A 27,859-nucleotide genomic window follows, 5' to 3' on the forward strand; every position below is an offset into this window, starting at 1 on the left:
AAATAAAGAAGGAAGGAGAAAGAAAACGACGAAAGTAACGGAAAAAACGAAAAAAAGAAAGAAACAAAGGGGTGGTAGGGTCATAGGTTTCAACCACCAAAGCAGCATACTTTGTGCGCATAAAGCACAGAACAGAGCACAACAGAACATCCATGTCCGATATTCATTCAGAGAGAAGAACTCTTTTTGGCTCTCTGCTAAATATCACAGTCATGGCTGAAGAAGAAGCTTTTGGGCTCCTGCTAATATCACAGTCATGGCTGAAGAAGAAGCTAACAAACCCCAAGCACAACCACAACCAAAACCTCAGACTCTGTCTGAGGCTGTTGACTCTTCACCACCTTCTGCTTCCACTGTTAAAGAGAGCGATTCCCCCAAGGAAGACCCTCCAAACGGCGTCGCTCAAGCTCCTCCTCCTTCTGCTGTTCAAAGTAGGTCTTTTCCAAATTCCTCTGTTTCTCAGCAATAATTAATTATATGCACGATTAATTCCTTTTACTCTGTTTCTTTGATCATAGCCGAGTTGCTTCTTGATTCATTTCACTTTGCCTCTTTCTATATTTGGCGGATGTTCTGGCTAGTATTTTTTTAAGAATCAGGGTTTGCTCTGTTGTGCAGAACCTCTCCTTTCACACTTTCTAATTTGCCTATTATTTTCTCTATAAATTCATTTTATTACGTGTTTATTGCTTTTTGATCCTGAAGGGCTGTGGTTTTTAGGGAAAGCTGATTATTTTTGTTAGTACAATGAAGGGAATTTTTCGTTTTTCGACTTGGATGAATTCACTAGCTCGTTGCTCTTTGTTTAGGTTAAATTAGCTTACTGTTTCAGTTTGTTTCTGTAGTTGGCCTCCTTTTTTATGCTACTGTCATATATTTGATTTGCTTTAATTTTTATACAGAGGCTGCAGATCCTCCTGCCAAGAACGATTCAAAAGATTCAGTCGATAAAGGTTGTTTTTTTTTAGAAAAGATTGTACAATCGTTGTGATTTTACGAGGTAGGTAGCTTCCTAATTGTTACATTTTTAGATTCTGTGCTTGCAAGAGTTGAGACAGAGAAGAGATTGGCCTTGATCAAAGCATGGGAAGAAAGTGAGAAGTCAAAGGCGGATAACAAGTAAGATGGGAACTTATATGATTTTGCTAATCATAATGACAAATTGAGACTTCCTTTTTATGAGCCTACGCAGCTTGATGATGTTTTTATTAAACAAATATTCGACAATAAATGATACAGTAATGCCTTGACTATCACAGAAATCACAATTTCTTTATTTAATAACCATATCCGAAGCTTAAAGCATCAAAATTTCTTGCTTAGCTTCTTGAACAAGAACATTTTTCTTTGTCATTTTGACAGTGGGTTGAAGTTAAATTGATTCCATTTCTTACTGCTAAATACAGTTCTTGGTTCTAACAATCATGGGCGCATTGAGAATTCCTCTTATTACTTTTCACCATATTGAAGGTTGTAGTTGATGAAACTAAAATTCTGAAACAGGGCATACAAGAAACATTCAGCTGTTGGACTGTGGGAGGAACGCAAGAAAGCATCAGTGGAAGCACAGCTCAAGATAATTGAGGTGATTCCCTCTAAATTTATTGGATTATCTAGATTAGTAATATTTTGATGAGGTAAATTAGTTGACTGAAACTCGTTTGGAATGTTAGGAAAAACTGGAGAAGAAGAAGGCAGAGTATGTGGAAAAGAAGAAGAATAAAATAGCAGAGATTCACCATTTAGCACAGGAGAAGAGAGCAGTGGTTGAAGCTCAAAGAAAGGAAGAGTGCCTCAAGGTTGAAGAAACGGCTTCCAAGTTTCGTGCCAGTGGCTATACTCCAAGAAATTTCTTGCGTGCTTTAGTGCCTGACCTGTTTCATCCACCTTACTCTTTGGTCTTGCCTTGCTTTGCTTCTTGCATATTTTGAATTTGCTTCAAAGTCTTTCGTTTCTTACTGCGTACTGTAAAAAAAATAAAAATAATAATAAAATTTGTTTGCGGTTGTTCTGGTTACTTCAAGTGTTTGTAATAAAGCTTATGAATACCATCAAATAAAGTTACCGATTTGTGTTTAAGCTGTCTTCTGCTTGCTTTTTACAAAGTGTTTGCTACTCTTGATATGGCTATTCTTTACTAACAAGAGAGTGGCTCACTTAATTACTGCAGTCCACTTTTTTTTCTGCGTTTTTTCCCCTTAATTTACACGAAATGAAATTATACGATAATAAAAAATTTACTCTTTTTTTTTTTAAAATAAACAAAGCATCAACCATATTTACAAACTTCTTTTTACAAAATACTGCTCCTATCATCTTCCACCATCCTTTTTAGTAATAGGGTTGCTTTGATATATTTTTTAAATTGATAGATTGATCAAAGAAATTTGCGCGGGCTTTTTTTTTTGGGCCTGAATAAATTTGCATGGTTAGACATTGTAACGGATCATAAATTAAAAAATACTAAAAAGATTGAGTCTAGCGGAAAAGGCAATCCTTCACAACTAAGATTTGAATCCTTGTTGGAAGATATACTAACATTTAGTGCCCAACAGTACCTCGAATAGAATTACTTTCATAGGATGATACTTATGTTTTAGTAAAAAATTCTTGCAAATAAATAATATGGGTTTATTTGGAATGACATTCAAAAGCACTAATAAATATATTTTACATAAGTTATGATGAAATTTTTTTCATATACTTATCTCGTATTTTATAAATTATTATTAAAAAGCTATTTGTAAGTTATTTCAAACCGGTACTAAATCATTGCCACACCTAACTTCTCTATCATTACATGAGAAATGTATATGTATGGGTATATAAGCATGCCAGACAGATTTTGACATCCAATTGTTTTATATTTTCGGGAGGTTCCTTTTCCTTGTGTGCAACCAAACATTGCAACGGAATTCCCATTGTTTCTCCTCTTCCCTTCCCTTTGGGCTGCAAGTTCAGACCTTGCACCCAAAAAAAAGTTCAGACCGTACCAGATAAACTAAATAGTTATTCATATAATATAAACTAATTAATTAATTTAATAATTAAAAAATAAATTAAGGTAATTATTTATAATAAATATATGTTATTTTTCTTAAAATATTCTTACTAATCAAGTTTATTGGTTAGAACTATTATTATTAGAATGATTATTTAAAAAAAAAGATAAATATAATGATAAAATGGATTGAAATTTTACAGTTAGATTAAAGTAAAAGTCAAATGATCTTATATTAAAGACCCGAAGTGATATTAATATTAATATTGTACCCTGTGCAAAAAAAAAGTACAATCTTAAAATGAATACAAAACATTAAATGCATTGAATGGCAATTAACAACTCATATTAAAATGCAATTAGTTTGGTTCTTTTTTTTTTCAGTGGAGCTTATGAGAATAGAAGTGATAAAAGCAATATAATCCGTATTGGTTTTTCCCCCTGAAAGATGGCAGTTGAATTGTCAGTAGTGCTGATTTTCCTCTTGGCGCCAGCATAAACCCTAAACCCTTCTTCGCGGATTGACACTGTGTCCCCTCCGAAACGATGTACTCGTCAGTCGTAGCAGAACGATCCAGGGCATTGTCGAAAATCCTCTGCAACTTCATCTTGGTCCGAAACATGGGTGGGGGTCCTCGGACTTTCCCGGGCGGCGTCAACAAGTGGAAGTGGAAGCGCATGCACGAGAAGCGAGCCAGGGATAAAGAGAGAAGGCTTCTCGAACAAGAAAAGCAGCTTTACCAGGCTCGCATTCGCTCCCATATCCGTGCCAAACTCGCGGGAAAACCCGACACCTCAAGCGCCACTCACAACCCTATGGCCCCGGAGGACCATATTAAGGCCTTGGCCAATCGATTTATGAAGGAAGGAGCTGAAGATCTCTGGAACGGAAATGACGGTCCGTTGAAGCCTCCGCCTCCGCGTCTCAGAGAATTTCCAGGATCAAGCAGACGGCGAGGATCAATCGCGTCGCCGGTTGATCCGAGGAAACTGGTACCGGAAGGCCGTCACATGTTTTCTGATCGCCAAAAGGACTATCTGACGAATACGAGTTGTAATTTTACTCAGAGCAGGGGTTACTCAACGCAAAATTGGAGGAGGTTTCAGAGGAATGAGAGCTCGTCAGAGGAGGAAGATTCTGATTTTGGTTTGAAGAGAAACCCTGCAAGACCCATAGTCAGAAATTCATTTAGTAGTCAGAAAACCCTGATTAATGCAAATGCGGGTGAGTATATAAACAAGAAGCAAAATATCCCGAAGAGGCAGCGAAAGTTATGGAGAGATGACAGTTCTTCCGGCGAGAGTGAATCGGACATGGATTCAGACGGTTCAGGGATCGTCAGGGGCGTGAATAAGATAGGTAGTAGTGCTTCTTTGGGGAAGTATGACGTAAAGACGAAGAGGAGGTCCTCCCGAAGTCTTATGACGAGGAGAGTGACCTTTCGGAACAGGTTGAATTGATCAGGTATGAACTAAATAAGAGGAAGATGTCCCAGAATGACCAGCAGAAAAGTGAGGAAGATTCGTTACTTAGTCAGAAAAGGTATTCAAATTATTTGTTTTCCCCCATTTCGTGTCTGTTGGTTTTATGATTTGCGATGTTTGTGTTGGGTAAAACAAGCCCAAGTTGTGACAATCCTTTTCTCCCAACTATTCACCATGCGAGCTGGATATGAACTTGTGTGCTTTCACAGTCATATCACTGAACTTCCAGATTAAATGATTTGGTTTTCTTACTTCGGGTTACTAAGAAACTGAGTATTGAAAATTATCAATAAATTATACCATGTAAAATTTTGATAAGTATATAGAGGCAAATGAATGCTTGGTTGCTTTATGTAACTGCATTGACTAATGTTTTATGTCTTGGTTTTAACTTTTTTAATAGATTTGATGAGTGTGACATATCGCCACTGACAATCAAGGCACTTTCTTCAGCTGGTTATATTCGCATGACACGAGTTCAAGAGGCTAGCCTTTCCGTTTGCCTTGAGGGTAGGTTGCCTTTTGTTGCACTATAGATTTCAATTGATTGTGGATTAGATTACCACAAATCAGCCCCATCTTGAGGTGTATGATTTACGTGCTTTTATTAATCTTGTCTGCAACTATGGCTCAGCATCCTGAATTATCTTCAGTGCCTGAAAGACAAAGTTAAGGTGTCAGGTCTCATGAACATATTGAGCTCTAAGCCTTGTCAAATTTTATTCAGATTGAAATATTATTATTAATAATTTTCTATTTTACTTATTGATCATTGATTTGTAGATATGGCTTTTAGTGATTTTTTGTTTTGTTTTTTGAAATCAAACTTTGATTTGTCATTTATTAACTAAAATATTATTATCGGAGAAAACTGCATTGACTTCAACTGATGTTTGGTGTGACCTACGTCCTAACTCCCCCTAGTTTGAGATTATACAAAGATCTCCCCCAACATCTAGCCTAACACCTGTAGCAGAAGTTTTTTGGGACATGACCTCCTCTATGTAGCATAAGGTACAAGCGAAGTTATACTTCCAGGGGTTGTTTTTGCGTAATTTGATACTAGAGGGTACCTGGAAGTATTAAAAGATATCAAGGAAGGTCATTGTATTTCTCTCCTTTTATTGTTGCCGTAGATCTTGCAAAGAGAAAAAGTCCTTGACTTGTGATTCTTTTGCATGCTCTATGGACCAACTCTGGATCATTTTATTTTCTTATCATCAACTTGCTCCAAGCTACTTGATATGGCTATTGGAAACAATTTTGATGATGTTTTAAATTTTGTTCTGATGCAGGCAAGGATGCTCTAGTCAAAGCTAAAACTGGCACTGGGAAAAGTGCGGCATTTTTGGTACACTCTAGTTCTTATATGTGCTTTGCACATGCTGCATGGTATTTTGTTTAGTTTTTTTATCAATGGTGTTGAATGCAAACAGCTTCCTGCTATTGAAACAGTTATTAAGGCAATGAGTGTAAATGCCCCTCAACGTGTGCCTCCAATACTTGTTCTGATCCTTTGCCCTACCAGAGAACTTGCGATTCAAATCACTGCAGAATTGAAAGTTCTTCTCAAATACCATGATGGAATTGGAGTTCAGACTCTAATAGGAGGTATTCGATTTAAAGATGACCAGAAACGTCTTGAATCAGATCCATCACAGGTTTTACGTTATGCTTGCTTAAATTTCTTTGTTTTATAGCTTGTGGTTACATGTTGCTAATCTTGTTGATAAAATCAGTGTTGTGTGCCATTATGTTTATCTGTCTTATTTGAAATTTTGCAGATCATTGTTGCTACTCCAGGGAGGTTGCTGGATCATATTGAGTATAAGTCTGGAATATCTCTGCGGTTGATGGGTTTGCAGATGCTTATACTCGATGAAGCTGATCATTTATTGGACCTAGGCTTTCGAAAGAGTGTAGAAAAGCTTGTTGATTGTTTGCCCCGTCAAAGGCAATCTTTGCTATTTTCTGCAACCATTCCAAAGGAGGTTGCTTTATGATGTTAATATTTGGTCTATTTAATTTAATATTGATTCTTATTAGTAATTTTGTGTTGTTGCAGTATTAATCTACATTTAAGTTATATTTCACTAATGCACAGGTCCGACGTATATCTCAACTTGTTTTAAAAAGGGATCACACGTATATTGACACAGTGGGGATAAATTGCGTGGAAACTCCTGTTAAAGTAAGCTACAGTTACTACTGTGGAATTGCAAAACATATTCTCTTGGCTTTTCCTAGAGGCTTTGTGCTCGTAATTCTTGTTTTTATTGGCTGGCTTGACAATTCTGGGATGTTTCTTTTAACTTGATTATATCTTATCTCGCGCTCATGCTGAAGAAGGCATAGAGATCTTCCTGTGTTATTGTCATTATTATCATTTAGTTGAAACTTGAAAGTAGAAATACTCACTTTGGTTTGCTATCACAGGTAAAGCAGTCTTATCTTGTTGCTCCTCATGAATCTCATTTTCAAATGTTGCACCATATTTTGAAGGAGCATATCTTGCAAGCACCTGATTATAAGGTGAATTTCCTCTAGGTCTAGAGTTTGAATTGCTTTACCATGTAACCTGAGAGGTGGAGTTGCTTTCAGGTTATTGTTTTCTGTATATCTGGGATGGTGACTTCACTCGTGTATCAACTTCTTCGGGAAATGAAAATGAATGTTAGGGAGATGCATTCCAGAAAGCCTCAGCTTTATCGAACTCGCATATCAGATGAGTTCAGGGAATCCAAACAGCTGATTCTTATCTCGTCTGATGTGTCATCTCGCGGAATGAATTATCCTGATGTTAGCTTAGTCATCCAGGTATCGTTAAATCCTTCAGTGCATGTTTTCTGTCATTTGCTTGATACGGGATGCCAAACTGAAAACTCGTGTTTATTTTTATTTTGCATTCCTCAAATTTGCTCAAGTGCTCTGGTTTTGTGTGAATCAAGAATTTCTGTAGGTTTTGGTGAGTTTTCTTTTTCCTTTTGCATGATAATTATGCCATATTATCTTCAAGGGAAAAATGTCTCTGAGAGGCTCAGCCAAATTAATTTCACATGTTTCAACTTTTTGGCCTGGATAACGTTCAAGTTATTGTTATCCAAGTTATCAAGCTATTTATTTTCACGCTATTATTAACTGAAGACGGTGTGTAATTTAGGTGGGTATTCCTACTGACCGAGAACAGTATATCCATCGTGTTGGAAGAACAGGACGAGAAGGCAAAGAAGGGGAATGCATACTGTTAATTGCTCCGTGGGAAGAGTACTTCTTAGATGAAATCAAAGATCTCCCTCTCACGAGATTCCCTTTACCTGATGTGGATCCTGAGACAAAGCTTAAGGTCCATTTCTGGCTCCCGTTCTATGTTTTCATTACCCCCCCCCGGGGGGAGTTTCGCTCTCTATAAAGAGTAAAATGATGAATGAATAGGTCTTCGATTCTCACGACTCGTTCTACTTATTTGCGGATGATTTTGAAGTTAGATGTCGTATCATTTACTTTGAACTTGTTGACCATTGGGCTTCGATGCAGTGCATGTGCATGGATATTGAAATGTTACGTGGAAAAACGAAATTGTAACCCCTGCATGGAGAGGGAACTTTCTAGTTGTTATTCAAACTAGAATATGCAGTTTTTAATCTATGCGTTGTTTATACTTGCAGGTAGAAAGTTCAATGGCAAAGATTGATAATGACGTCAAAGAATCGGCTTATCATACCTGGCTTGGTTATTATAATTCGATAAGAGAAATCGGGAGGGATAAAACCACTCTAGCTGAGCTAGCAAACCAATTTTCGGAATCAATTGGTTTGCAGAGGCCTCCTGCTCTCTTCAGGAAGACTGCACTAAAAATGGGATTGAAAGACATTCCTGGCATCAGAATACGTAGATAGCTCTATGTGGATAGGTAAAGCTAATAGTAAGTAACAGGGAGCATTGTGGGGATCACGGGAAAGGTGTCAGGGAGAAAACCCCTCATGAAATTGCGCAGTCAAAGGTCGACTCCCAACACCAAATACTTCCTCCGGTCCTATATGTAAGTTCCACTTTTAAAGAGGGATTTGGTACAAAATACAAGCTTTATTTTTGAGTTTGTCTGAACATTTATTATTATTATTTTTTATTTTGCCTTTAGTTCATTGTATTTAGTACTCCCTCTGTCATTAATATTACCTTCATATATCTTCTTTTATCATTTTTTTTATTTATTGCTTCTCTCATTAATTCTCTTAATAAATAAGAGCAAATTTGAAAAACAAAAATATATTTTTGATCTATTTATTATTTTTAATTGTTAGTTCGTTAAACATAATTCGGTTATTTAAAATTTATATATAAAACCGGATGGAAAACCGTTCTCTTGAAGACCAAATATTGGTATGGAGATGGTGGTTCTATGTCATAAACACTAGAACTTGGTAATCAGGTTCCTCCACGTGTAGGCGCTTCCCTGTTTCCCGCTAGTCAATTGGTTGACTTGAAACCCATCCCACTGAAATTTGGCAACCAGCCCGTAATTTCTGGACGATATCTGACTTGCCATTCCCTGATGTTTGATTTACAAGAACAACAAAAGCTTGTGTTTATATGAAAATATGAAATACGCCTGAATTCGATTTGCGTTTTTTAAAAATTGTGTCGCTTGAGATCATGGTAGGGTCAGGGTTCCTGTGGAATGTCACGCTGGTTTAGAATTCAATAAATATATCATAATGGTGAATTGGCATGTTTATTAATTGTCAAATATGTCTTGGGGAGATAATGGACGGGGATGGAGACCAGGAAATGAATGTAAGCCATCCGTGTTGGAGGTAGGTTGGGACATGAACCACAATGAGATTGCGATTATGTGTAAGCCCAAGAACACCTAGGCCATGTCCAACCTTGGCCTCCTTTAGTGGATCCCACCTTGTTCCCTACGATACCCCCTGTTGGGGTGCAAGCTAAGACATTTCGGACTCGATATGCTCAGAGGCTAGTGGGCCAGCGTATGTGCTAATTTATTTGACTTTACCCACCTTTTAAATTAAGGCCCTTCCTATATGAACCTAGTCTAGTCTAAATAACCGCTTTCCGTCAACAGAAGTTGGGTCTAACAGAAATGATTAGTTCCTCATAACGTGGTGAACTAAAATTTAAATTCTTATTAAGAGAGGTGTTTATATTTAGTGCCTGATAGTACCTTAAATAGAATTGCCTCCAATAAAAAGATATATATGATTTAGTTAAAAAAAAAAAACCGTTTCCCAATCATATGATCATGCTTATAAAAAACCCTTGAGCTTGTCACCTTGAATGACGTGGAAGGTATCTGACATTGCTTCCCGGATCTCCAAAATTGCAATGAATCATCGTACACTCATACTTCACCTTACAAAGAATCTCATTGCTACGACTCAGATCTGAACATACTGGCGTGACAAACAAGAGGAAAGTCTTGTGCTCTGGGTCACTGCCGGCTGATGCTCCATCGCAAGGAAATTTTCAAGCCTCGTAATTGAATACAGTTGAAACACGCACCAGCGGAGCCCTTATCCACAAAGATCCTGTTTCATCTCAAGTTTCCTCATTTCTTCTGCTGGCAATATACTACCTCTGGTTCTTAATAAAAACAAAAGTTAATTGACTAATTTGAGTAGATTAAAAAAATTAATTAAGTTAATTATTTATAATAAATAGATGTTATCTTATCTAAAATATCTTTTCTAATCATATGTATTAGTTACAACTACTATTTGACAAAGATTACTTTAGAAATAAATAAATAAATATAAGAAGTAAAGTAAATTGAGACATTATATTTAGAACTAAATTAAATGTCAAGTTAATTTTTATACTTAAGAGGTGTTTAGATAAGAACCAAATCATGATTTTAAAAGTGATTTTAAGATGTACATAAGTATATGTAAGAATTTATCTCAATTTGTGGAAAGTGTTTTTAGAAAGTATTTTTTAGCAATGGCCAAACGCCTTCCAAGGACCGGAGGTAGCGGTGCTACCTTTGCATTCACATTCCAACACGATCTGGCTTCCGGTATCCCGCCACCATATTTGCAATGGCAGATTCTGTCTCCAAGTTTATCTTGTTGTGCAGTACACTCTCTCCATATGGGTACAGGAACTGATGGAATGGCGAAGTGGCAAGTCGTGTCACTTTATCCTGAATAGTTTAGGGGCCATGGCACATGTGGTGAGGCAGCACCTCATTATCAAGAGGAAGCATCGCTTGTCATTCTGACACAGCGACATGGGGTCATCTTGTCCGCGAATTCATATCTCAATCTTCCAAAATAATTACAAAACCTTAATTAATCAGACCCATTCAACATACTACACTCAATAGTCAACGCCCTCGTGCTTTCCTAAGCTGTATTAAGTTGGCACTCCACCTCCACCGTATGGACCAAGGAGGACTCTCCTCGGAATCAGAATCTCTGCTTCCATCATACACTCCATTTTATTGCAGCAATATACAAGTGTTCTCTCAATTATATTTGTCCTATTTGGATCATCCATGAGTGAGATTTCAACATGTTTACTTGATTCATATGCCCTGAACAATAATTGTAAGCATAATGGCTCCACCCTTAAATGTTCCTGTCACTGGTCAGATTGCAAATCCATGGATGATGAATGGGCAGTTGTGTCATTTCAACAGATTAATTAGTTTTGGCTCTATCTTGGCAATAGTTTCCCTCACCTTGTATTAAAGAACCAGTGATCCTCCAGCAGATGAGAACAAACCAAATTCAACAACCCTCCCCCCGGGCGTATGCCATTAAGTCATCACTCTCCCACAGAACTGCAGCCATGGCAGTCCAATATTCAAGGATCTCACTTGTAATGTTCATGATCGCACTAATTAGTCAGCTCTCAAGTTGCAGTGTGGCCCGCAGATGCCCAGGCGAAGCAATCAAGCAAACACAGAGAAGCAACTCTTTTCATTTTTTCACCAAGCCCAAAGAGGAAGCTAGCAGAGATGAAATCCATCCAATTTATGGAGTTTCTCTAAGAGATGTTCCGGGGGGCCCAAACCCGCTTCATAATTGATCAGCTTTCTAGCAATTTTCTGCTAACCAAGTTACACAAAATTTTGCAGGCTTCTTCTAGTCTAGCAGACCAGAATGTTCTTGCCTCCCACAGAAGACGTAAATACAGTCCGAGAGTAAAATCCGTTCTTGTAAGTTGCCGAGCATCAATAATCTTGAAGAGCTATGATGTGGGGTGGTAGTTATTTCTTTTGCTCCTTTGTATATCTCTGAACAACTCTGTGACAGAACCTTCGTAGTGTAAAGTGTGCAGGTCCGTCGCATACACATTCATACTGACTCAAACTTTCTGTTGAGCTATGTAGAAGACTAGGATCAGGAAGCAATCAAGCACTGCGGAAGTCAGCTAATAAGAAATATGTTGAGAAAAAAAATGGAAAAATACTCAGCAATGAAGAAACTTTATGCTTCTCCAGAATAGCTTACTCTTGTCAGATTGACTGAAACTATTAGTATTGTATGTTCATCATATCCGTTACATAGAATTTACACGATAGATATAGGGACACTGATAGAGAACCTATAAGGCATGAATTTGACATCCATTAATAAGAATCACATGTACAATTATACACGCATGCAAAAGGCAATTTTCCCAAGTCAAACTTCAGAATGTTGCAGAAAGGAATGGCTATTTTCCCATAGTTCTCCACAAAAGGACATGTGAGTGCGTGTAAAAAGGCAGACAATAACCTGCGTCCGTATTCTCATCAGGTAGGAAAACCCAAGTCGCATCTCTTGTCAAGAAATCTGCCAGCATTCAATATGAAAAAAGAAGAAGAAATAATCACCTTACCTTAACAGTTGCCTTGGTAAGTAAATAGTACTGACTTACCGAATCCTTGCTACATAATCTCAGTCCCCACTGGATCAACAGAGTAATGAAGAGATAATGCTTTCTGGGTGATAGGCTGGAACTTATACAGCCACATCTATTTTGCAAATCGAAACATCGTTTAGATTCTTCATGACATCGATAAACTTGCAAAGACTGATTATTTCAGTTCGATAAATTATGACTTAGCTTCAACAAGCTAATTTCAATGCAAAAGTACATTTTTTAAAAAGGAAGTCGGAAAGAGGGTCAAGGAGAAAATTCTAGATTTCAAAATGACGGAAAAGTTAGAATTTCATGCTATACCAGGAAAGAAATAATAGCCAAAACCCAAACAAAATTCAGAACTCTATTATACACCAAAAACGATTTCTGGAAAAAAAAAATCATCTAAAAGTTCAAGAATGCAATAAATTAGGATTCTTACATCTTTGTACTCTTTGCTGCTCGTAAACATCTCGAAAGCCTCAACTGTAAAACAGGTCACCATGAACCAGTCAGCACGACCAATGCGAAAGAGAATAAAGAATGATAGAGATCATACAATGGAGATCACCTGATCGGAATCGTATCACTGCTCCATGCGTATAATCCTTGGAGCTTGGAGTAAAATTTGAACCTAGCAATGCAACAACGAGAAGAATTCACTCATAAATTGAAAACCTCTTGAGAAGGAATTTCCTTCACCCAACCTTTCAGTATACAAATTGGACTTATGCTGAGCCTCTGAGCCCAAGCACACACTTGAGTCATATAACAAAGCAACAATTTTGGCAACTTGGCAAAAGTACATACCTTGAGTTGATTGGACTATCAAGGAAGGGGATCCTGACGTCAACAAAGCCAGGGAAGTTAATGCGTCTTCCACTTTTTCAGCAGGTACTCCATCAAGAAATGAAATCAGAATCACAAATTCCACTCCATAGTTGAACTCCTACACACAACATTCATTTGGATCACCCAAAAAGTTGTTAGAACCAGAAGCAGTGCAATCCAAATAGAAATATGCACAGTGCGCGCACACGCAGAGAGTTTGCTGATGAATTCACAACCAGTAGCAATAAATGCTCTATGCCTTTCGTCCTACCTCGCCTTTCCGAAATATAGAAAGCATCTCATCTTCCACTTCGGACTCATAATCCACATTCATTAATCCCTGAAATAGAAAGAAACTGAGGTTTAAATATTGGTAGAAGTTCAAACTTCACAGCAAGGTTCGTTCGACATGTATAAGAAAAATGGGAAAAGAAACAGAGAATCGGTGTTTACATGTTGGTGCATACATGGCAGTAAGTTAATACGTGCTCCTTCAGAACCTTCAGGTAAAAGGGATTCTCGTAAAATTTCTCAAGGTTTTCTCTCCGTTGAAAGCGCATATAAAGGCCATGCGTATAGTTCTCTGGATTTGAAGCAGAGATGCGTCCTATAGTAATGACAGATCATCACACATTTAGACGTGAAAATATAATTCTCTTCACATATAGAAAAGAGAAAGAAGAAGAAATGCCACTAGATCTTTTAGAAGTTTGAGCACTGCTTGTTATAAGCAATGCATCTCTGCTTAACCATCTACCGTGGACTTACCCAACGAAATTGCTACAACACCACCCATTTGATACTGTGTTGTATACAAATAATCGAGCATATCCCTCTCTTCCTCATCGGATAAATCTTGCTTTGCTTTGAGCAGGCAAATGTGTTCCACAACTTTTCTGCAGGAACTTAAAAGTAAAACAGTCGTTATATGACCACAGAACGCCTGGAAGGGAATTCTCAAATCTCAAGTGACAAGTGCTTAAGGATGAAGCAAAGACATCTACTTATATCAGTACCTTGATCATTTTCTATGCGGTACGTAGAAAGGGAAAATTTGTGCTCATGTAATGAATGACTAAGAATATGAAGATATTTTAAAGATATTTTAGACAGCCAAACAACTTGCCCTGACGATCCTTAAAATTAAACTAATTAAAATAAGAGGGAAGACCTTTTCCTCCCAGAACCGATGCTCGGGCTCTGCTCGTTCACAGCCGAAATTATCATCCTCTGATTCCTTCTCAGTCTCAAATGCGCCCTCTTGAATCCACTCCATTGGGAAACTGAAATAAGAATTCGATAAAGCAAACAAGTTATATGCAGTAAAACTGAGAACAATTAGGAAGACAGAAATAGTAAAGATGAAATAGTCGGAACCACAATTGTAGCGAACTCAAACTCACAGTCGATAGATAGAGGAAGCAATGAAACAGGGATGAGCCCGAATTGATGGGCGAGAGGATTTGAAAAGCTTGAGCATTGTGGTTGAAGCTGAAACCGCATTGCGAAACCGATTTATGAAGATTCTGAGTTCTGTTGCTCTGGTCTACTCCAAAGTGAAGTCAGGATGGGGGTAAATGGTATATCGCAATTCAAAAACCAGAAAGGAGGTGCATTTCAATGGCAGGGCGTGGAGAACAAAGAGCGCGGGTAAAGATCCCATCTCAACATTTTCTGAATTTAAGAAGCCTCGTCTTGGTAAATTCAAGAAATAAAAAGAGGTATTTTTTCCGCAAGAAAATGGGTGGACCAGGAAAAGCCATCGTTTAAATACTTGGCTTTAATTTGGCGCCTCATAATCCAAGCATCCAATATCAAAAGCGATCGTCAGCTTATCGTGCCGACCCCACGGAGAAGGGCCCATCACTTTTTTTTTTTTTTTTACTTTTCCTCAACCGGACCATTCATTTTAAAGTCAGAGTAGAGGATATGCTTTCTTCAGAACGAATAAAACTTAAAAACGCCTTCTTTTCTTTTCTTTTCTTCGATTTGCCCGCTGATGGAAGCTTAGGTATGGGATGTGATAAATAACTAGTGTTTGTTTAAAGTTAGATAGCTAATGAAACCGAGGCTGCGTTTGGAAGTTGTATAGGTCACAATCGTCTTCCTCTTTGCCACACACTCGTGTGATTACACATAAACATTTTGAGTACAAGACACTCAACTTCTTGGATAAAATTAAGCACTGGAACTTTTTTTTTTGACCAGCAAGCACTCGAACTTTGAAAAACTAAAGCTGGTTTGGCATATTTCAACATTGCTAGTCTTACCATATATCTATATATGTGTGTGTGTATCAGGGTAGGACGGGCGAGGGGCACGAACGGAAAGTGAACATTGCGTAACATTAGAGGACAAAAGCCCATTTCCGGAATCAAACTTATCAGAAACCCCAACGTACGAGGCATTTCCCTTTTCAACACGTGGCTTCCCGGCCTTATTCGGCCACTTTATTGTTTTTGGTTTGAATAATAATAATAATAACAATAATATTCGTCCACCTTGCTCAAATGGTAATATTCACCAAGGAACAGGGAAAAGAAGCAATCTTTCAACTCCCCGCGTGTCAGAAATGCATGTGATGAAGATCTAGAGTTCGATCTCTGGATAATTCATCGGTATCCCGCGGAATGGCGCTTGGGAACTCAGGCGGCGCCCTGCGTGTGTAGAATTAGGGTAAAGCTTTATCATTTGCGTCAAATCTCCCTCCTCATATAGCCGAGCTGTGCTAATTTGGTGTCAGTAACTGAGTTAGGATTTCTCTCTGCTTTATAAGCTTACTTATCCGCTTAGAAGTTGATGTATTTTCAGTTTATTATTTTTCCCATTTGCATGGACGAGGAAACTCCTCTTACTCATGATTAGTCAATCATCTTGGGAAAGAAAGGGGGAAAAAGAAATTAGTCTAGAAAGAACGAATTGCAGCATATGTTTTAATACGTGCGCTAATTGAAGTTATAACAACGACTCAAAGGAAGTTATCTTTCTTGTTAATTTTTAAAGGAATATCCCCTTGACTTCTCTTTGGAGACCTTCAACGTATTCTAAAATTTCAAGGTATTTATCTGGAGATAGCGTGCAGATGCCTCTCTCTCCTTTAGGTGGCTTCAAGTTGTAGAAGATGGTACTATTAGTTGTGAAAGACGAAACATAATGTTTCGTCGGTATGATGTTAGAACTACAGAGAAGGCTTCATCTTCTGTCCTGAGACGAACGACCATGCAGGCAAACTTTTAACTTGAATGACGTTCCGGGCGTAATTTATCTAGTTTTGTTGGGGGAAAATAAAGTTTTGTTTGCGATTGTGAAATTTATATTTTGGTCAAACATAAATGTAACTGGGCTTGCGAATGATTTTTTGTTTTGTTATATAAAGCATTTATAAATCTGAAATATGGATCTTTGGGTGATAGTGGTACCTTGGTATTATGAGTTTCAAGTCTTATGCTGTAGCAATTTAGTTTCTCATCCATGACATAGCTCCAATGCTATAAGTTCTGGATGAGGAGTTCAACAACCTGGGTCACCATCCATCATGATGTTGATCTTCTTAAATAGAAGTCTGGAACACTTCTGTTAAGGATTGAGACAATTGATCACTTTTATTTTGTATAGCATGCATCATGGTGTTAGAATCGAATCCCTAGTACTAGCCGTTAGAATCATATCCCTTAAATCTGTAAATTTCCTTTTCTAAATCACCTAGAATCACGATACCTAATCATGGGGATTCCCTGTCATGAACTCTATTCAATGTAATCAGATTTCCAAATATGCTGTGAGGAAATCTAATCCTATTTATGTACCAGTTCTACTATGGAATAATACAGAAAATTTTTTGAATCATCATCTCAATTTGGTATCAAAGCAATGGAGAAAAGAATGAACGGCAAAGGTTTCCCTCCCTTGTTTGGAACTCTGCCACAAAATTGATCAAGCCAGGGCTCGATTCCGTCAGCCCTGATGACTGATTCTACTCCATCTAGTGAGTTGAGTACCTCTGCCACTCTGGATTCATCATCTTTTGCCGCAACCGGTGCCTCCACTGGCTCCACAATGGCGCTGGAGTTCACCTTTGCAGTAGAAAATCAACAAATGGTGATAGCCCTTAAGCTGAATGGGGGCAATTATTTCCAATGGTCACAAAGTGTCCTAATGTACCTAAGAGGATGAAGAAAGGGAAATATATTAACGGTCAAGCACAACAGCCACTACCTGATGACCCAACATTTGACACATGGTTCGCCGAAAACAACCAGTGGCCTGGTTATATAACTCTATGACACTTGAAATCAATGAGGGATATCTACTTGCTAGGACAGCGAAGGAGACATGGGATGTTGCCAAATGAACCTACTCCTTGGTTGACAACAAAGCTGCACTCTACCAACTAAAGAAACAGCTGAGGGAGCTTAAACAAGGTACCATGACTGTCACCCAGTGTTATAGTACTCTCATGAGAATCTGGCAACAACTGGATCTATTTGAGGTACATTCTTGGAAATGTCTTCAGGATGCTCAATATTATAGACAGCTTATTGAAATAGAAAGAACTTATAAATTTCTGTTGGGATTAACCGATATCTTTGAGGATGTTAAGGGCGGAATTATGGGCCTCAAGCCTCTTCCTTCTCTATTCAAAACATTTAACATGGTCAAATGTGAGGAGAGCAGAAAGCAACTCACACAAACACCAACTACACGATTGAGACTTCTGCACTAGCCACAAGGGAAACTAACTCAACTAAACAAAAAAGAAAGATAGAAAAACGGTGTGATCATTGTCACAAAAAGGGTCTTACCAAAGACATTTGTTGGAAGCTCCATGGAAAGCCACCTAACCTGGACAATAAACAAAGAACAAAAAGAAAGGCTACTATGCAGAAAAGAAAGAGGAGGGAGAAAAATCGAGCCTAGAGGAAATCCAAATGCTTAGGTGAATTCTAGAAAAATAGACCAGTCTCCTTACCACCAATCTAGTAAAGCTAGGTAACTCTTTAATTGCACTTAATACTATGGTGACTAGTGATTATATTTGGATTGTGGATTCTGGAACTTCGGACCACATGACTGGTAATAAGTCTCTTTTTAAAACTCTTAAATAGTGTCTTGAAAATTTAAAAGTAAGAGTAGCAAATGGAATCACTACTCAAGTATGTGGGCTTGGAACTATTGAACTATTTGAGCATCTTATTATACATAATGTATTTTATGTACTAGAATTAACATGCAGTCTGATTTTTGTAAGCAAACTAGCTAAAAGCTAGTAGTGCCATATCTTATTCAATGACACGGAATGTGTATTTCAGGATCTAGTTTCGGGGAAGACGATTGGCAAGGCTAAAGAGTGGGATGGCTTCTACTATTTTAGCATGAACAATAAGGAAATAAGACAAGCAATGGTTAACTACTATACTCATAGCAACGATATCTATTGTGGCACCATAGGTTAGGTCACTCTAGCTTCAATTACATGAAACATTTGTCTCTAGAACTTTTCAATAAGCGCTCTAGATTTCCTAAGATGTGATACATGTCAATATGCTAAACAAACTAGACCCACCTACCCAAACAACCTTACAAGCCTATTGCACCCTTTACTCTCATTCATAACGACATTTGGGGGCTTGGAAAGGTTAAAAATCTCTCTAACACACATTGGTTTATTAATTTTATCGATGATCACATGCGAATGACTTGGGTTTTCCTACTGAAAGAAAAATATGAAGTTTCTGAAACTTTCAAAAGGGTTTTTATGTTTGTAAAAAATTAATTTCAAACCACAATCAAAGTTTTGCATAGTGATAATGCAAAAAAATATATGAGTGGGTCCTTCAAAAATTTTCTTGATCAACAAGGGCTACATCATCAAACATCCTGCATTTACAGTCCCCAACAAAATGGGGTACCAGAAAGAAAGAATAAACACTTGTTGGAAGTGACCTGTGTAATAATGATTGAGAAAAATGTAGCAAGCTTTTTTTGGGGAGATGCAATGCTGACAACAACATATCTTGTGAATAGAGTACCCTCAAGGTACTGAATTTCAAAACCCCTATCCAGAAATTACTAGTAAACTGTCGAAACTCCCCTCTGGTTAATAATCTACCACCTAAAGTTTTTGGGGTTACAGTATTTGTTTATAAAAATGCAAGAAAACTTGAGTCGAGCAGAAAAGTGCATTTTCTTTGGGTACTCTCCAACACAAAAGGGATATAAGTGCTATTCTCTAACCACTAAAAATGTTTACATCACCAAGAGTGTTGTTTTCTATGAAGAAGAATCATATTACCCTAAATTACCCATTTAGGGGGAGAATTATGGAAATGTAGAATGGCTAATTCAGGAAACTAGCAACACTCAGCTCACACCTGAAGCTGAAACTACCCTCACGCCACATAAACATCTGCAAAACAGGTATGAAATTACACTCGCTCCACCAGAAAACCCACTAAACAAACCTGAAACTATACCCATACCAAAAAACCCACATCAGGAACCAAAAAACTCAATGAATAACAAAATACTTGCACCCAGATCTAAAACCTCTCCAACCAGACCCAACAACAATCCCAACAACCTTGCGAACATCGAAAATCAAGAAATAGACAAGTCTAATATTGAAAACAACTATGAAAATAAAATGAAATAGAAAACTCACCCACTCCGAGGCAAGACCATGAATCCAACACGGAATTGGATCCTGAAGACTTGAGATAGCCCATTGCTTTAAGAAAAGGAGTAAGATCTTATACCCAACATTCTATACAAAGATTATGTCATATGGTAACCTTTCTGCTAGAATGCAAAATTTTGTTGCTAATAGTGCTTAGGTAAAGATATCAAACAACTTCCAACAGGCCATGGCTAATCCAAATTGGAGAAAGGTAGTGGAAGAGGAGATCAAGGCCCTAAAAGAGAATAGAACATGGGACATCACCACACTACCTCCAGGAAAAAAAGTGGTAGGTTGCAAATGGGTCTTCACTCTAAAGTTCAACCCTGATGGTAGCCTCAACAAATATAAAGTAAGGCTCATTGCAAAGGGATACACTCAAACCTACGAGATTGATTATGAGGAGATTTTTGCCCCCGTAGCCAAATTCAATACAATCAAGGTTCTATTGTCTATTGTAGCCAACTCTAATTGGCCTCTACATCAACTAGCCATAAAAAATGTCTTTCTCACTAGAGATCTAGAGGATGAAGTCTACATGGAGATTCCCGAGGGTGTGGGAGGAATAGAAACTGCCACTGAAGTCTGCAAGCTCAGAAAGTCGCTATATGGACTAAAACAATCACCCAGGGCCTGGTTTGACAGATTTGCAAAGGTCCTAAAGCCACTAGGATATCTTTAAGGACAAGGAGACCACGCACTATTTGTAAAGCACAACAAAAGGTTGGTGATTGTACTTATTGTTTAGTTGATGATATTGTGATCACAAGAAATGATGATAAGATAGTGGATCAGCTAAAAAAGGCATTGGCTGTAGAATTTCAAGTCAAAGACCTCGGCCAAATGAGGTATTTCCTAGGCATGGAAGTGGCAAGAACCAAGAAAGGGATTAATGTATCCCAATGGAAGTCTACACTTGACCTCCTCCATGAGACAGGAGTGCTTAGATTAAAACCTAGTGAAACACCAATGGAAGCTACATGCAACTTGGAGGTGAAACCGAACGGTACTCTAATTGACTCAGAAAGGTACAAAAGATTGGTGGGAAAGCTAACCTACTTGACTCACACACGTCCTAACATAAGCTACATAGTCGGAGTGGTGAGCCAATTCATGCACCAACCCCAAGAAGAGCACATGGAAGCTGCCCTTAGAATCCTAAGTTATCTAAAACTTAATCCTGGAAAAGGAATCTTCTTTGAGAAGAATAGAAGAAGAAACATAGAAATATACACAGATTCAAACCATGAGAGAGCTGTGGAGCACAGAAGGTCCACTACAAAATACTTTAAATATTTATGGAGGAACTTGGTAACATGGAGGAGCAAGAAGTAGTCTGTAGTATCTAGAAGTAGCACTGAATCAGAATTAAGAGCCATTGCCCTAGGAGTATGTGAAGGAATCTGGATCACAAGGCTCCTTAAGGAACTCAGAATACCCTATGAAGGACCTCTTTATCTTTGGTGTGACAACAAAGCAAGTATTGAAATGACTAGGAACCTTGTCTACCCTGATAGAACAAAGCATGTGGAAATAGACGGAAACTTTATCAAAGAGAAAGTGAAAGCTAGCATCATAAATCTATCCTGCATAAAGTCTTCCAACCAAATTGCAGACATAATGACTAAACCACTAGCAAGGGTACAATTTGAAGGGTTTCAAAGCAAGCTAGGAATGCTAGATATCTATTCTCCAACTTAAGGAGGAGTGTCAGAATTGAATCCCTAGTACTAGTCGTTAGAATCATATCCCTTAAATCTGTAAATTTCCTTTTCTAAATCACATAGAATCACGGTCCCTCATCATGGGGATTCCCTGTCATTAGCTCTATTCAATGTAATCAGATTTCCAAATTTGTTGTGAGGAAATCTGATCCTATTTATGTACCAGTTCTGCTGTGGAATAATACAGAAAAATAATTTGAATCATTATCTCTGATACATGGTGATCCGTGTGTTGCAATAGAATTCAGGTTTTTTTTTTTGGTGATTAAAAAGGGGAAAAAGAAACCTTTAAAAAAGAATAAAAATCAGTTTTTTACTTTTTAGCTTGTCTTGGATTTTGTGGGGGAAATTGGCATCACCAAATGCTCTTTTACTCCTTCCCTTTTCATTTGCATTGATTACCTCAAATCCCGGTCCCTAATGGTATTTGTCTTGTAACACATTTCAACCAAAAACTGTGATTGGATCTCTTCAGTGTGCATTGGGATATTCTTGATTAAATCTTCGCTAATCTTCATCTTCTATTGCCTTCTATGAGTCATCAGTAAATCTTGAAGATCTAAGATTGAGTATTGATTTCTAATATGTGCCATTGCGTGTCTTGTCTTATCATCAGTAAAATGATAAAAGGCAGGTAGCTCGAATTTAGTAGAGAAGATAGATCATCAGAAATTATTGAAATAAGGAAGAAATTTTGAAGCCTTACAGTTTCTACAAGCTTTGAAACTGCCGAAATTTTACTCTTATGTAACATCACCTGTTGGCTGAAAATGGGAAGAAATGACCTTGAAAAGTTTGAAGCAACCAATAGATTGTTCAGAAAGAGCACAAGGAGAGAATCTTCACAAGTGAGTGCAAATTTTGAAATCTGTTTTTCATGAATATGTGCTCTGCAGCTTTTCTAAACCATTAGATGCTTGAAAGTTTCAGATTTTAAAGAAAGGAAATGAACATCCTGCATGGTTACCTGATGGCTGGAACGTGGGTTTCAAAACCCGAAAAAGTGGTGTGCACAAGGGAGCTATATATAAGGTATTGGATAATTTTATGAAGTTATGATTTGCATATCAGATAGTGTTGCTGTTAATCCCTGGCCATTCTAGTTATTCCATTTTCTTCATTCTTTTCTATCATGTCTTACTTTGGAAATCATATGCTATTCTTTAAAGACCTCCAGCTAACTGCTCAGTGCTTATATCATGCATGGCAGAAGCATTGCATGATCACCCAGACATATGCATAAAGAAGCGATGGATCCTTACTTAATTTCTGATTTAGCATATGATACAACTGCAACCTTTTTTCTCCCTTTATGTCGCTGACTCATGATCTGTTCTTGTCCTAAATTGGTTAGGGCTGGGTTTTTGAATACATCATTTGAGACCATAATCTAATAATATACTATGTTTATTTTCATATTAAAGGCTTCTCTTTTTAATTGATGTGCTTAAGTATTTCCTCACTTTTCCGTGGTAGTATCATATTTTCTCTTGCCCAGTTGCTAGTCTACTAAGAGTCTGACATAGTAATTACACAACACATTTCTAATCTCTGTTTAGAACTTTTTGACTTCTCACTGCTACTTATTTGTTGTAAGTTGATATTGCTCACATGTTGGTGATGTTTTATTAAGTATTTTTCCCCGTTAACCATGCATCTCATAACATACTCTGTTCTTATTGCAGTGCTTCAGTGATCCATTGAACAGATTCAAATTCTACTCCAAACCTGAGGTATTACGGTATCTTGAAACTATAGATGGCAGCAACTGCACTTTCAAGAAGGGATGCCCTGCTAAGCAATCTACAAGCAATGTTTGTACCCACATCTCCAACTTCTGTGACTTAGCATTTTGATTTTAGTATGAAATTACAGCCTTACACTTCCTTCTTGTCGTCCATCACAGAACTGTGCAATATGTATCCTTGATAGTTATGTAATTTTGCACAACCTTGGAAGTCTAATCACGTTGTTTTTAAGTAATATCAAAGAGTTTTCTGTACTTTGGTTATGTCTCTTTTTCTTGTGGTTGAAAAATGGATTGTGCATGCATAGTCCTAGCTAGTCCTTGTGCAGGGGGTAGAGTGTGTGTGTGTGTGTGTGGTGAGGTGGGTGGGTGGATGTGGACATACTTGGTTTTTGTATTTGTCCATTATCTGGTTATTTTATCATATCAAATTCAAACATATGAAGTTTGGAACTTCCTTAAAAAAGTCTCCCTTCTCTTGTCAACTTTATCATGCTTCCTTGCAGAATACCTCTTACTATCCATTTTTATTGGTATGACTTGTCTGTCTAAATTCAAGAGATTTATATGACACTGCTTGCTTGAGCAATAATCCAATGAATATAACTTCTTCATACAGATAATTGCATCAAGAATGACTTTAGAATTCTTGTCTTGCTTTTGTTAATATAGGAGTCATCTGCCCCCAAAAGACAGAAAGTGAAGCATTCTGCAATCAAACAGCAGCTTTCTGCCGGTGAGAAGTCAGAAGTCACTTTTTTTTCAAAGCTAATTGACTAACTGTGCCACATGTTAATCCTAACTCAGAGTGATGAAAAATATGCCATGTGCATCTAAAACCCATTCCTTTCTATTTCATGCATGCTGCTGCAGGCAAAGAAGTTTCTGACGGTGTCTTAGAATTGTCAGGTGCTTGCAGCTCAAAAGAAGGGCAAAATATGAAGGTGTCTGCCGAATTTATGGTTTCTCCTGTTTTAACTTCTGACTCTGTGGGCAAGATGCATTTGCCCAAGGAGTCAGCTGAAAACAATTCTGAAATTAAACAATCTAATCCAGGTAGCATGGTACTGCCAAAGTTTCCACCTTAAAATCAGTAGAAAAGACATTCTGTACTGAAACTGGAAATTACTTGATTCCTGCAGCTAATGATGTGCATGAGAAGAATTATTTTATGAGTGGAGTGGAGAAGACTGATGAAGGGAACCCTTTTCACACAAGCATATCCAAAAACAAGAAAGAGTTGAATGTGCCCCAACAAAATTTGAGACAACTCACTGGCAAAGCTGACCAGTTAACCAGCACAGTGACCCACGAACCGGCTCGTCGAGTTTCAAGGAGAAACTTTAGGAAAAGTGTGATCCCTATAGGCGTTGACTTGAAAAACAAATCATCTCAGAAGCAAAAACCATGTGAAGAGTTACTGAACAAAAACAGCAATCCTGATGTTGAACTAGCTTACAGAGATCAACCATACCAGCTAGTAACAGAAAAAATAGATGACAAAGAGGTAGAACTTGAATGTTCTGAGTTTCAGGATTCCAGTGCACAAAGTCTCAAGGTTGAAATGAAGAACATCACATGTGAATTACCTGCTAGGGATGTTTCTCATAGGGATCAAAGATTGGCTTCTGATGCTAATGTCATGAAAGAAGACACATTGCCTGTCGATCAGATTGGAAAAAGTGATACCTCTGAAATTCATGTTAACTTGAACAAATATAGTGATAGGAAAGATCATTGCAATCCATGTCGGCGGGCTTCAAAGCGACTTGCTGGATTAGAACCAGAGGTGACGACCAACTCGATAGTCTGCAAAAGAGCTCCTGAATATAAGAGTAGAAGGCCTAAAGGTAGAATCAATGCAGCTTTGCGGCAAACTGAGGGCGGGTTGACTGTTGATCGTGCAGATAATGCTTCTACCTATATAAATATGCCATTAAATAGGGAGGCATCAAATAAAAACTTAAAATCTCCTGAAATTCTACCCATTACCCATGAGCAACCAGAAAAGCATGGAAATGAAGAAATAGATTATGAGAAATCAGAACCTCAGCAGTCCATTGCTTCCCAATACTCTCGGTCTGACCCATGCTTGGAATTTGCAATGAAGACTCTTACTGGCGAGTTACCCGTTGAGAATTCGATTGGTGATGGACCTAATCTGGCTACTGATGCCATGTTGTTTGACGGTGCTAAAGAAAGCAGCAGTGAGAGAAATGTGCAGGTGAATTCAAAGAAATTGAAGAGCAAGGAAAAGCTTAAATTGCCTCGTCGGTTGTCAAGGAGACTTGCTGGCCATAAGCCTGAGGTAATGCCTGCTTTAAGAGCTGTAGAATATGCTACTAGGAAGTCATGCCAAGATAAATCAACTGCAACTGTGTTTTTGAAAAATGGAGTTTCTCAGCTAGTTGGTGCTGGCAAAGAAATAGAGCTTACTCTTGATGCATCTAACAATTTGTTAAAATCAAATGTGCTTGGTGAATCATTGAACAAGAGTGAAACGTCATATGAAGTCCAAAATTTTCCAGAGTATCAGCAGCAGAAGCTTGAAACTGACAGCTTGGAAACAAGAACACTTAAAGAAACATCGGACAGGAGTGAGGAGCTATATGAAACCCAAACGGTTGATGAATTGAATGAGAGTGTGAAATTATTTGAAACCCTAAATATTCCCACGGAGCAACAGCAAGAGCTTGAAACTGTGATGAGTTCAGAAGCACAGCTTTGCTTAGCAGATGGGGAAGAAACTGAGCGTACACTTCGTGCAAGTGCCAGTTCAAAAACAGAAGTGCTTAAAGACACATCAAACAGGAGTGTGAAGTCATATGAATCTCAAACTATTGAAGAATTGTTATGTGAAGACCAAACTGTTGCCAATGAGCAACAGCAGAAGCTTGGTGGTTCGATGTCAGAGCCACAAACGTGCTTAGCCTATGAGCAGTTTTGGTCAGATCCTTGCCTAGAATTCGCAATCAAGACCCTAACAGGTACATTACCAGTGGATGATGCTGCCAACGTTTTGCCAGTTATGACTACTGATAACAATGACCAAACAGACAAGGAATTGCTTGACGGCGTGGTAAAGAGTCCCAGAGAAGGAAGTCATGATAACTTGAACCAATCTGAAAATGATAAACTCACGATGCCTAAACAAACTCAATTGAGGACCGGCTCCACATTTTGCCAAAATAGGGTGTCTTGTGGTGATGAAGCTGATTTAACTAGGAATTTGAACGAAGGAGAGCCCCTTTGTATGGAAGACGTGAATACAACAAAACTTCTGCATCAAAGAATTACTGGAAGCACAGTTATCCATGAAGAGCTACCGAAGAAAATCCCTCAAGTTCTTGATGTTGAAGCTGTTCCATCTGAGCAACCACAACTTGAAACTGAAATCATGAGCCATGAGAAGCCTGAGGCTCAGTTTCGTTATCCATTTATGGATTCTTGGTCAGACCCAAGTCTGGAATTTGCATTCAAGACTCTAACAGGTGCCATAACAATAGAGGAAGATTTACCAACTCAAGGATGCTTGGAGGAAACTGCCATATGGAGTGGCCAGAGGGACAGTTACTCATCGTTGCCAGATTTTGGACCTACCAGCTTTTCTCAAAGTGATATATCATCCTACTGCAATATGGAGGAGAGGTCCATTGCAGAGCAGCAGCCACAAACTAGCCTTGGCGCAGAGGTTGATCCTCAGAAATACCATTCTCATTGCAATAGGAAAATTTCAAGGTAACTTCCTCCCAAAAAAAAAGGAAAAAAAAAAAAGAACCAAGAAAGAAAGGAAGTTTGTGTAGCCCCTGAATAACTAAGATTCATTGTTGGCCATCTATGAATTGTCATTGCTCATCTTGATGTAGTTCTTGTAACATAGTAGGGACTTTTATTTCCTGAACAGGTATGTTTCAACTAGATATTCTATTTTGTATGTCTTGAAGCTCCATATATTAAGTATATCCACACAAAAAAAATGTTTTATGTATTAAACAAAGCAGGGACGCATGATAGTGCAACAGCTGTTCGATCTGTAGTTAGTTTCTTTTTGGCCTAGAACCTAACTGATTTGAATTACGTTTCAGTCTATGTTGAAATTTGAAATTATAAACCGATTGGATGGTAAACTGATTCAGCCACCTATTTCGTATTTGCGCACCGAAGGCACAAAATAAAATAAAATAAAGGTTTTTTGGTCAAAAAGTCAAATAAAGGTTAAAGTATAAATTTGTTCTTTTTAGTTTATATCAAGTTTTATCTTAGTCCTTTAATTTTATAAATTGTGCTTTTAGTGTTTCAATCTTAATATCATTAACTTTTACTAATGACAAATACTAACTCAGCAATTCAATGCCAATAAAACATGTTTAAATTTTAATTATTTAATATAATGATTTTTATATTTTAAAATTAAAGACCAAAAAAGTCTTCTCTGCAACAACGGCGACCCCTCCACATTCTCTAATTGCCCCTCTTGCCATTTCTCGCTACTGGATGGCCTCCGTAAGCTCTTCTTTTCAGCC

General features: G+C 37.9%; 4 protein-coding genes across 12 annotated transcripts; 3 read left to right on the forward strand and 1 right to left on the reverse strand.

Moving 5' to 3' along the window:
• Positions 1-250: 250 nt before the first annotated feature.
• On the forward strand, positions 251-2,079 carry LOC114725181 (remorin-like). Its single transcript, XM_028911670.1, has 5 exons — positions 251-431; positions 903-953; positions 1,032-1,119; positions 1,504-1,585; positions 1,674-2,079. Exons 1-5 carry the CDS (start codon positions 257-259, stop codon positions 1,929-1,931), a joined length of 654 nt encoding a protein of 217 aa, XP_028767503.1. The 5' UTR covers positions 251-256; the 3' UTR covers positions 1,932-2,079.
• Positions 2,080-3,498: 1,419 nt separating this feature from the next.
• LOC114725178 (probable DEAD-box ATP-dependent RNA helicase 48) lies at positions 3,499-8,687 on the forward strand. The gene is given in 11 exon segments (XM_028911665.1): positions 3,499-4,421; positions 4,424-4,544; positions 4,890-4,996; positions 5,782-5,837; positions 5,923-6,147; positions 6,271-6,477; positions 6,591-6,677; positions 6,923-7,018; positions 7,088-7,303; positions 7,647-7,829; positions 8,152-8,687. Coding segments are annotated over 11 exon segments (2,403 nt in total). The 5' UTR covers positions 3,499-3,547; the 3' UTR covers positions 8,383-8,687.
• Positions 8,688-11,908: 3,221 nt separating this feature from the next.
• Positions 11,909-14,855, reverse strand: LOC114725179 (uncharacterized). 4 transcript variants are annotated; one of them, XM_028911667.1, is made up of 10 exons: positions 14,593-14,855; positions 14,361-14,472; positions 13,958-14,094; positions 13,657-13,796; positions 13,461-13,529; positions 13,169-13,307; positions 12,930-12,992; positions 12,801-12,844; positions 12,374-12,470; positions 11,909-12,288 (listed from the first exon to the last, which is right to left on the reverse strand). In XM_028911667.1, the coding sequence occupies exons 1-9, from the start codon at positions 14,690-14,692 to the stop codon at positions 12,384-12,386; spliced, it is 891 nt and encodes a 296-aa protein (XP_028767500.1). In that variant the 5' UTR covers positions 14,693-14,855; the 3' UTR covers positions 11,909-12,288; positions 12,374-12,383. The 4 variants fall into 4 exon arrangements, with proteins under 4 accessions (XP_028767500.1, XP_028767501.1, XP_028767499.1 ...); XM_028911668.1 differs by having other exon boundaries at positions 11,909-12,231; positions 12,335-12,470; XM_028911666.1 differs by having other exon boundaries at positions 11,909-12,470.
• Positions 14,856-15,691: 836 nt separating this feature from the next.
• LOC114725177 (uncharacterized) lies at positions 15,692-27,368 on the forward strand. 6 transcript variants are annotated; one of them, XM_028911661.1, is made up of 8 exons: positions 16,028-17,610; positions 18,499-18,637; positions 22,206-22,437; positions 22,514-22,621; positions 23,275-23,403; positions 24,009-24,072; positions 24,210-24,392; positions 24,479-27,368. In XM_028911661.1, the coding sequence occupies exons 3-8, from the start codon at positions 22,360-22,362 to the stop codon at positions 27,076-27,078; spliced, it is 3,162 nt and encodes a 1,053-aa protein (XP_028767494.1). In that variant the 5' UTR covers positions 16,028-17,610; positions 18,499-18,637; positions 22,206-22,359; the 3' UTR covers positions 27,079-27,368. The 6 variants fall into 6 exon arrangements, with proteins under 6 accessions (XP_028767492.1, XP_028767497.1, XP_028767496.1 ...); XM_028911659.1 differs by lacking the exons at positions 16,028-17,610; positions 18,499-18,637 and adding an exon at positions 15,692-15,865; XM_028911664.1 differs by lacking the exons at positions 16,028-17,610; positions 18,499-18,637 and adding an exon at positions 15,692-15,865 and having other exon boundaries at positions 24,246-24,392.
• The last annotated feature ends 491 nt before the right edge of the window (positions 27,369-27,859 follow it).

This window comes from Neltuma alba, unplaced genomic scaffold (genome assembly GCF_004799145.2).
Source record: "Neltuma alba isolate B1F8T4 unplaced genomic scaffold, ASM479914v2 tig00012230_pilon, whole genome shotgun sequence".
NCBI lineage: Eukaryota > Viridiplantae > Streptophyta > Magnoliopsida > Fabales > Fabaceae > Neltuma > Neltuma alba.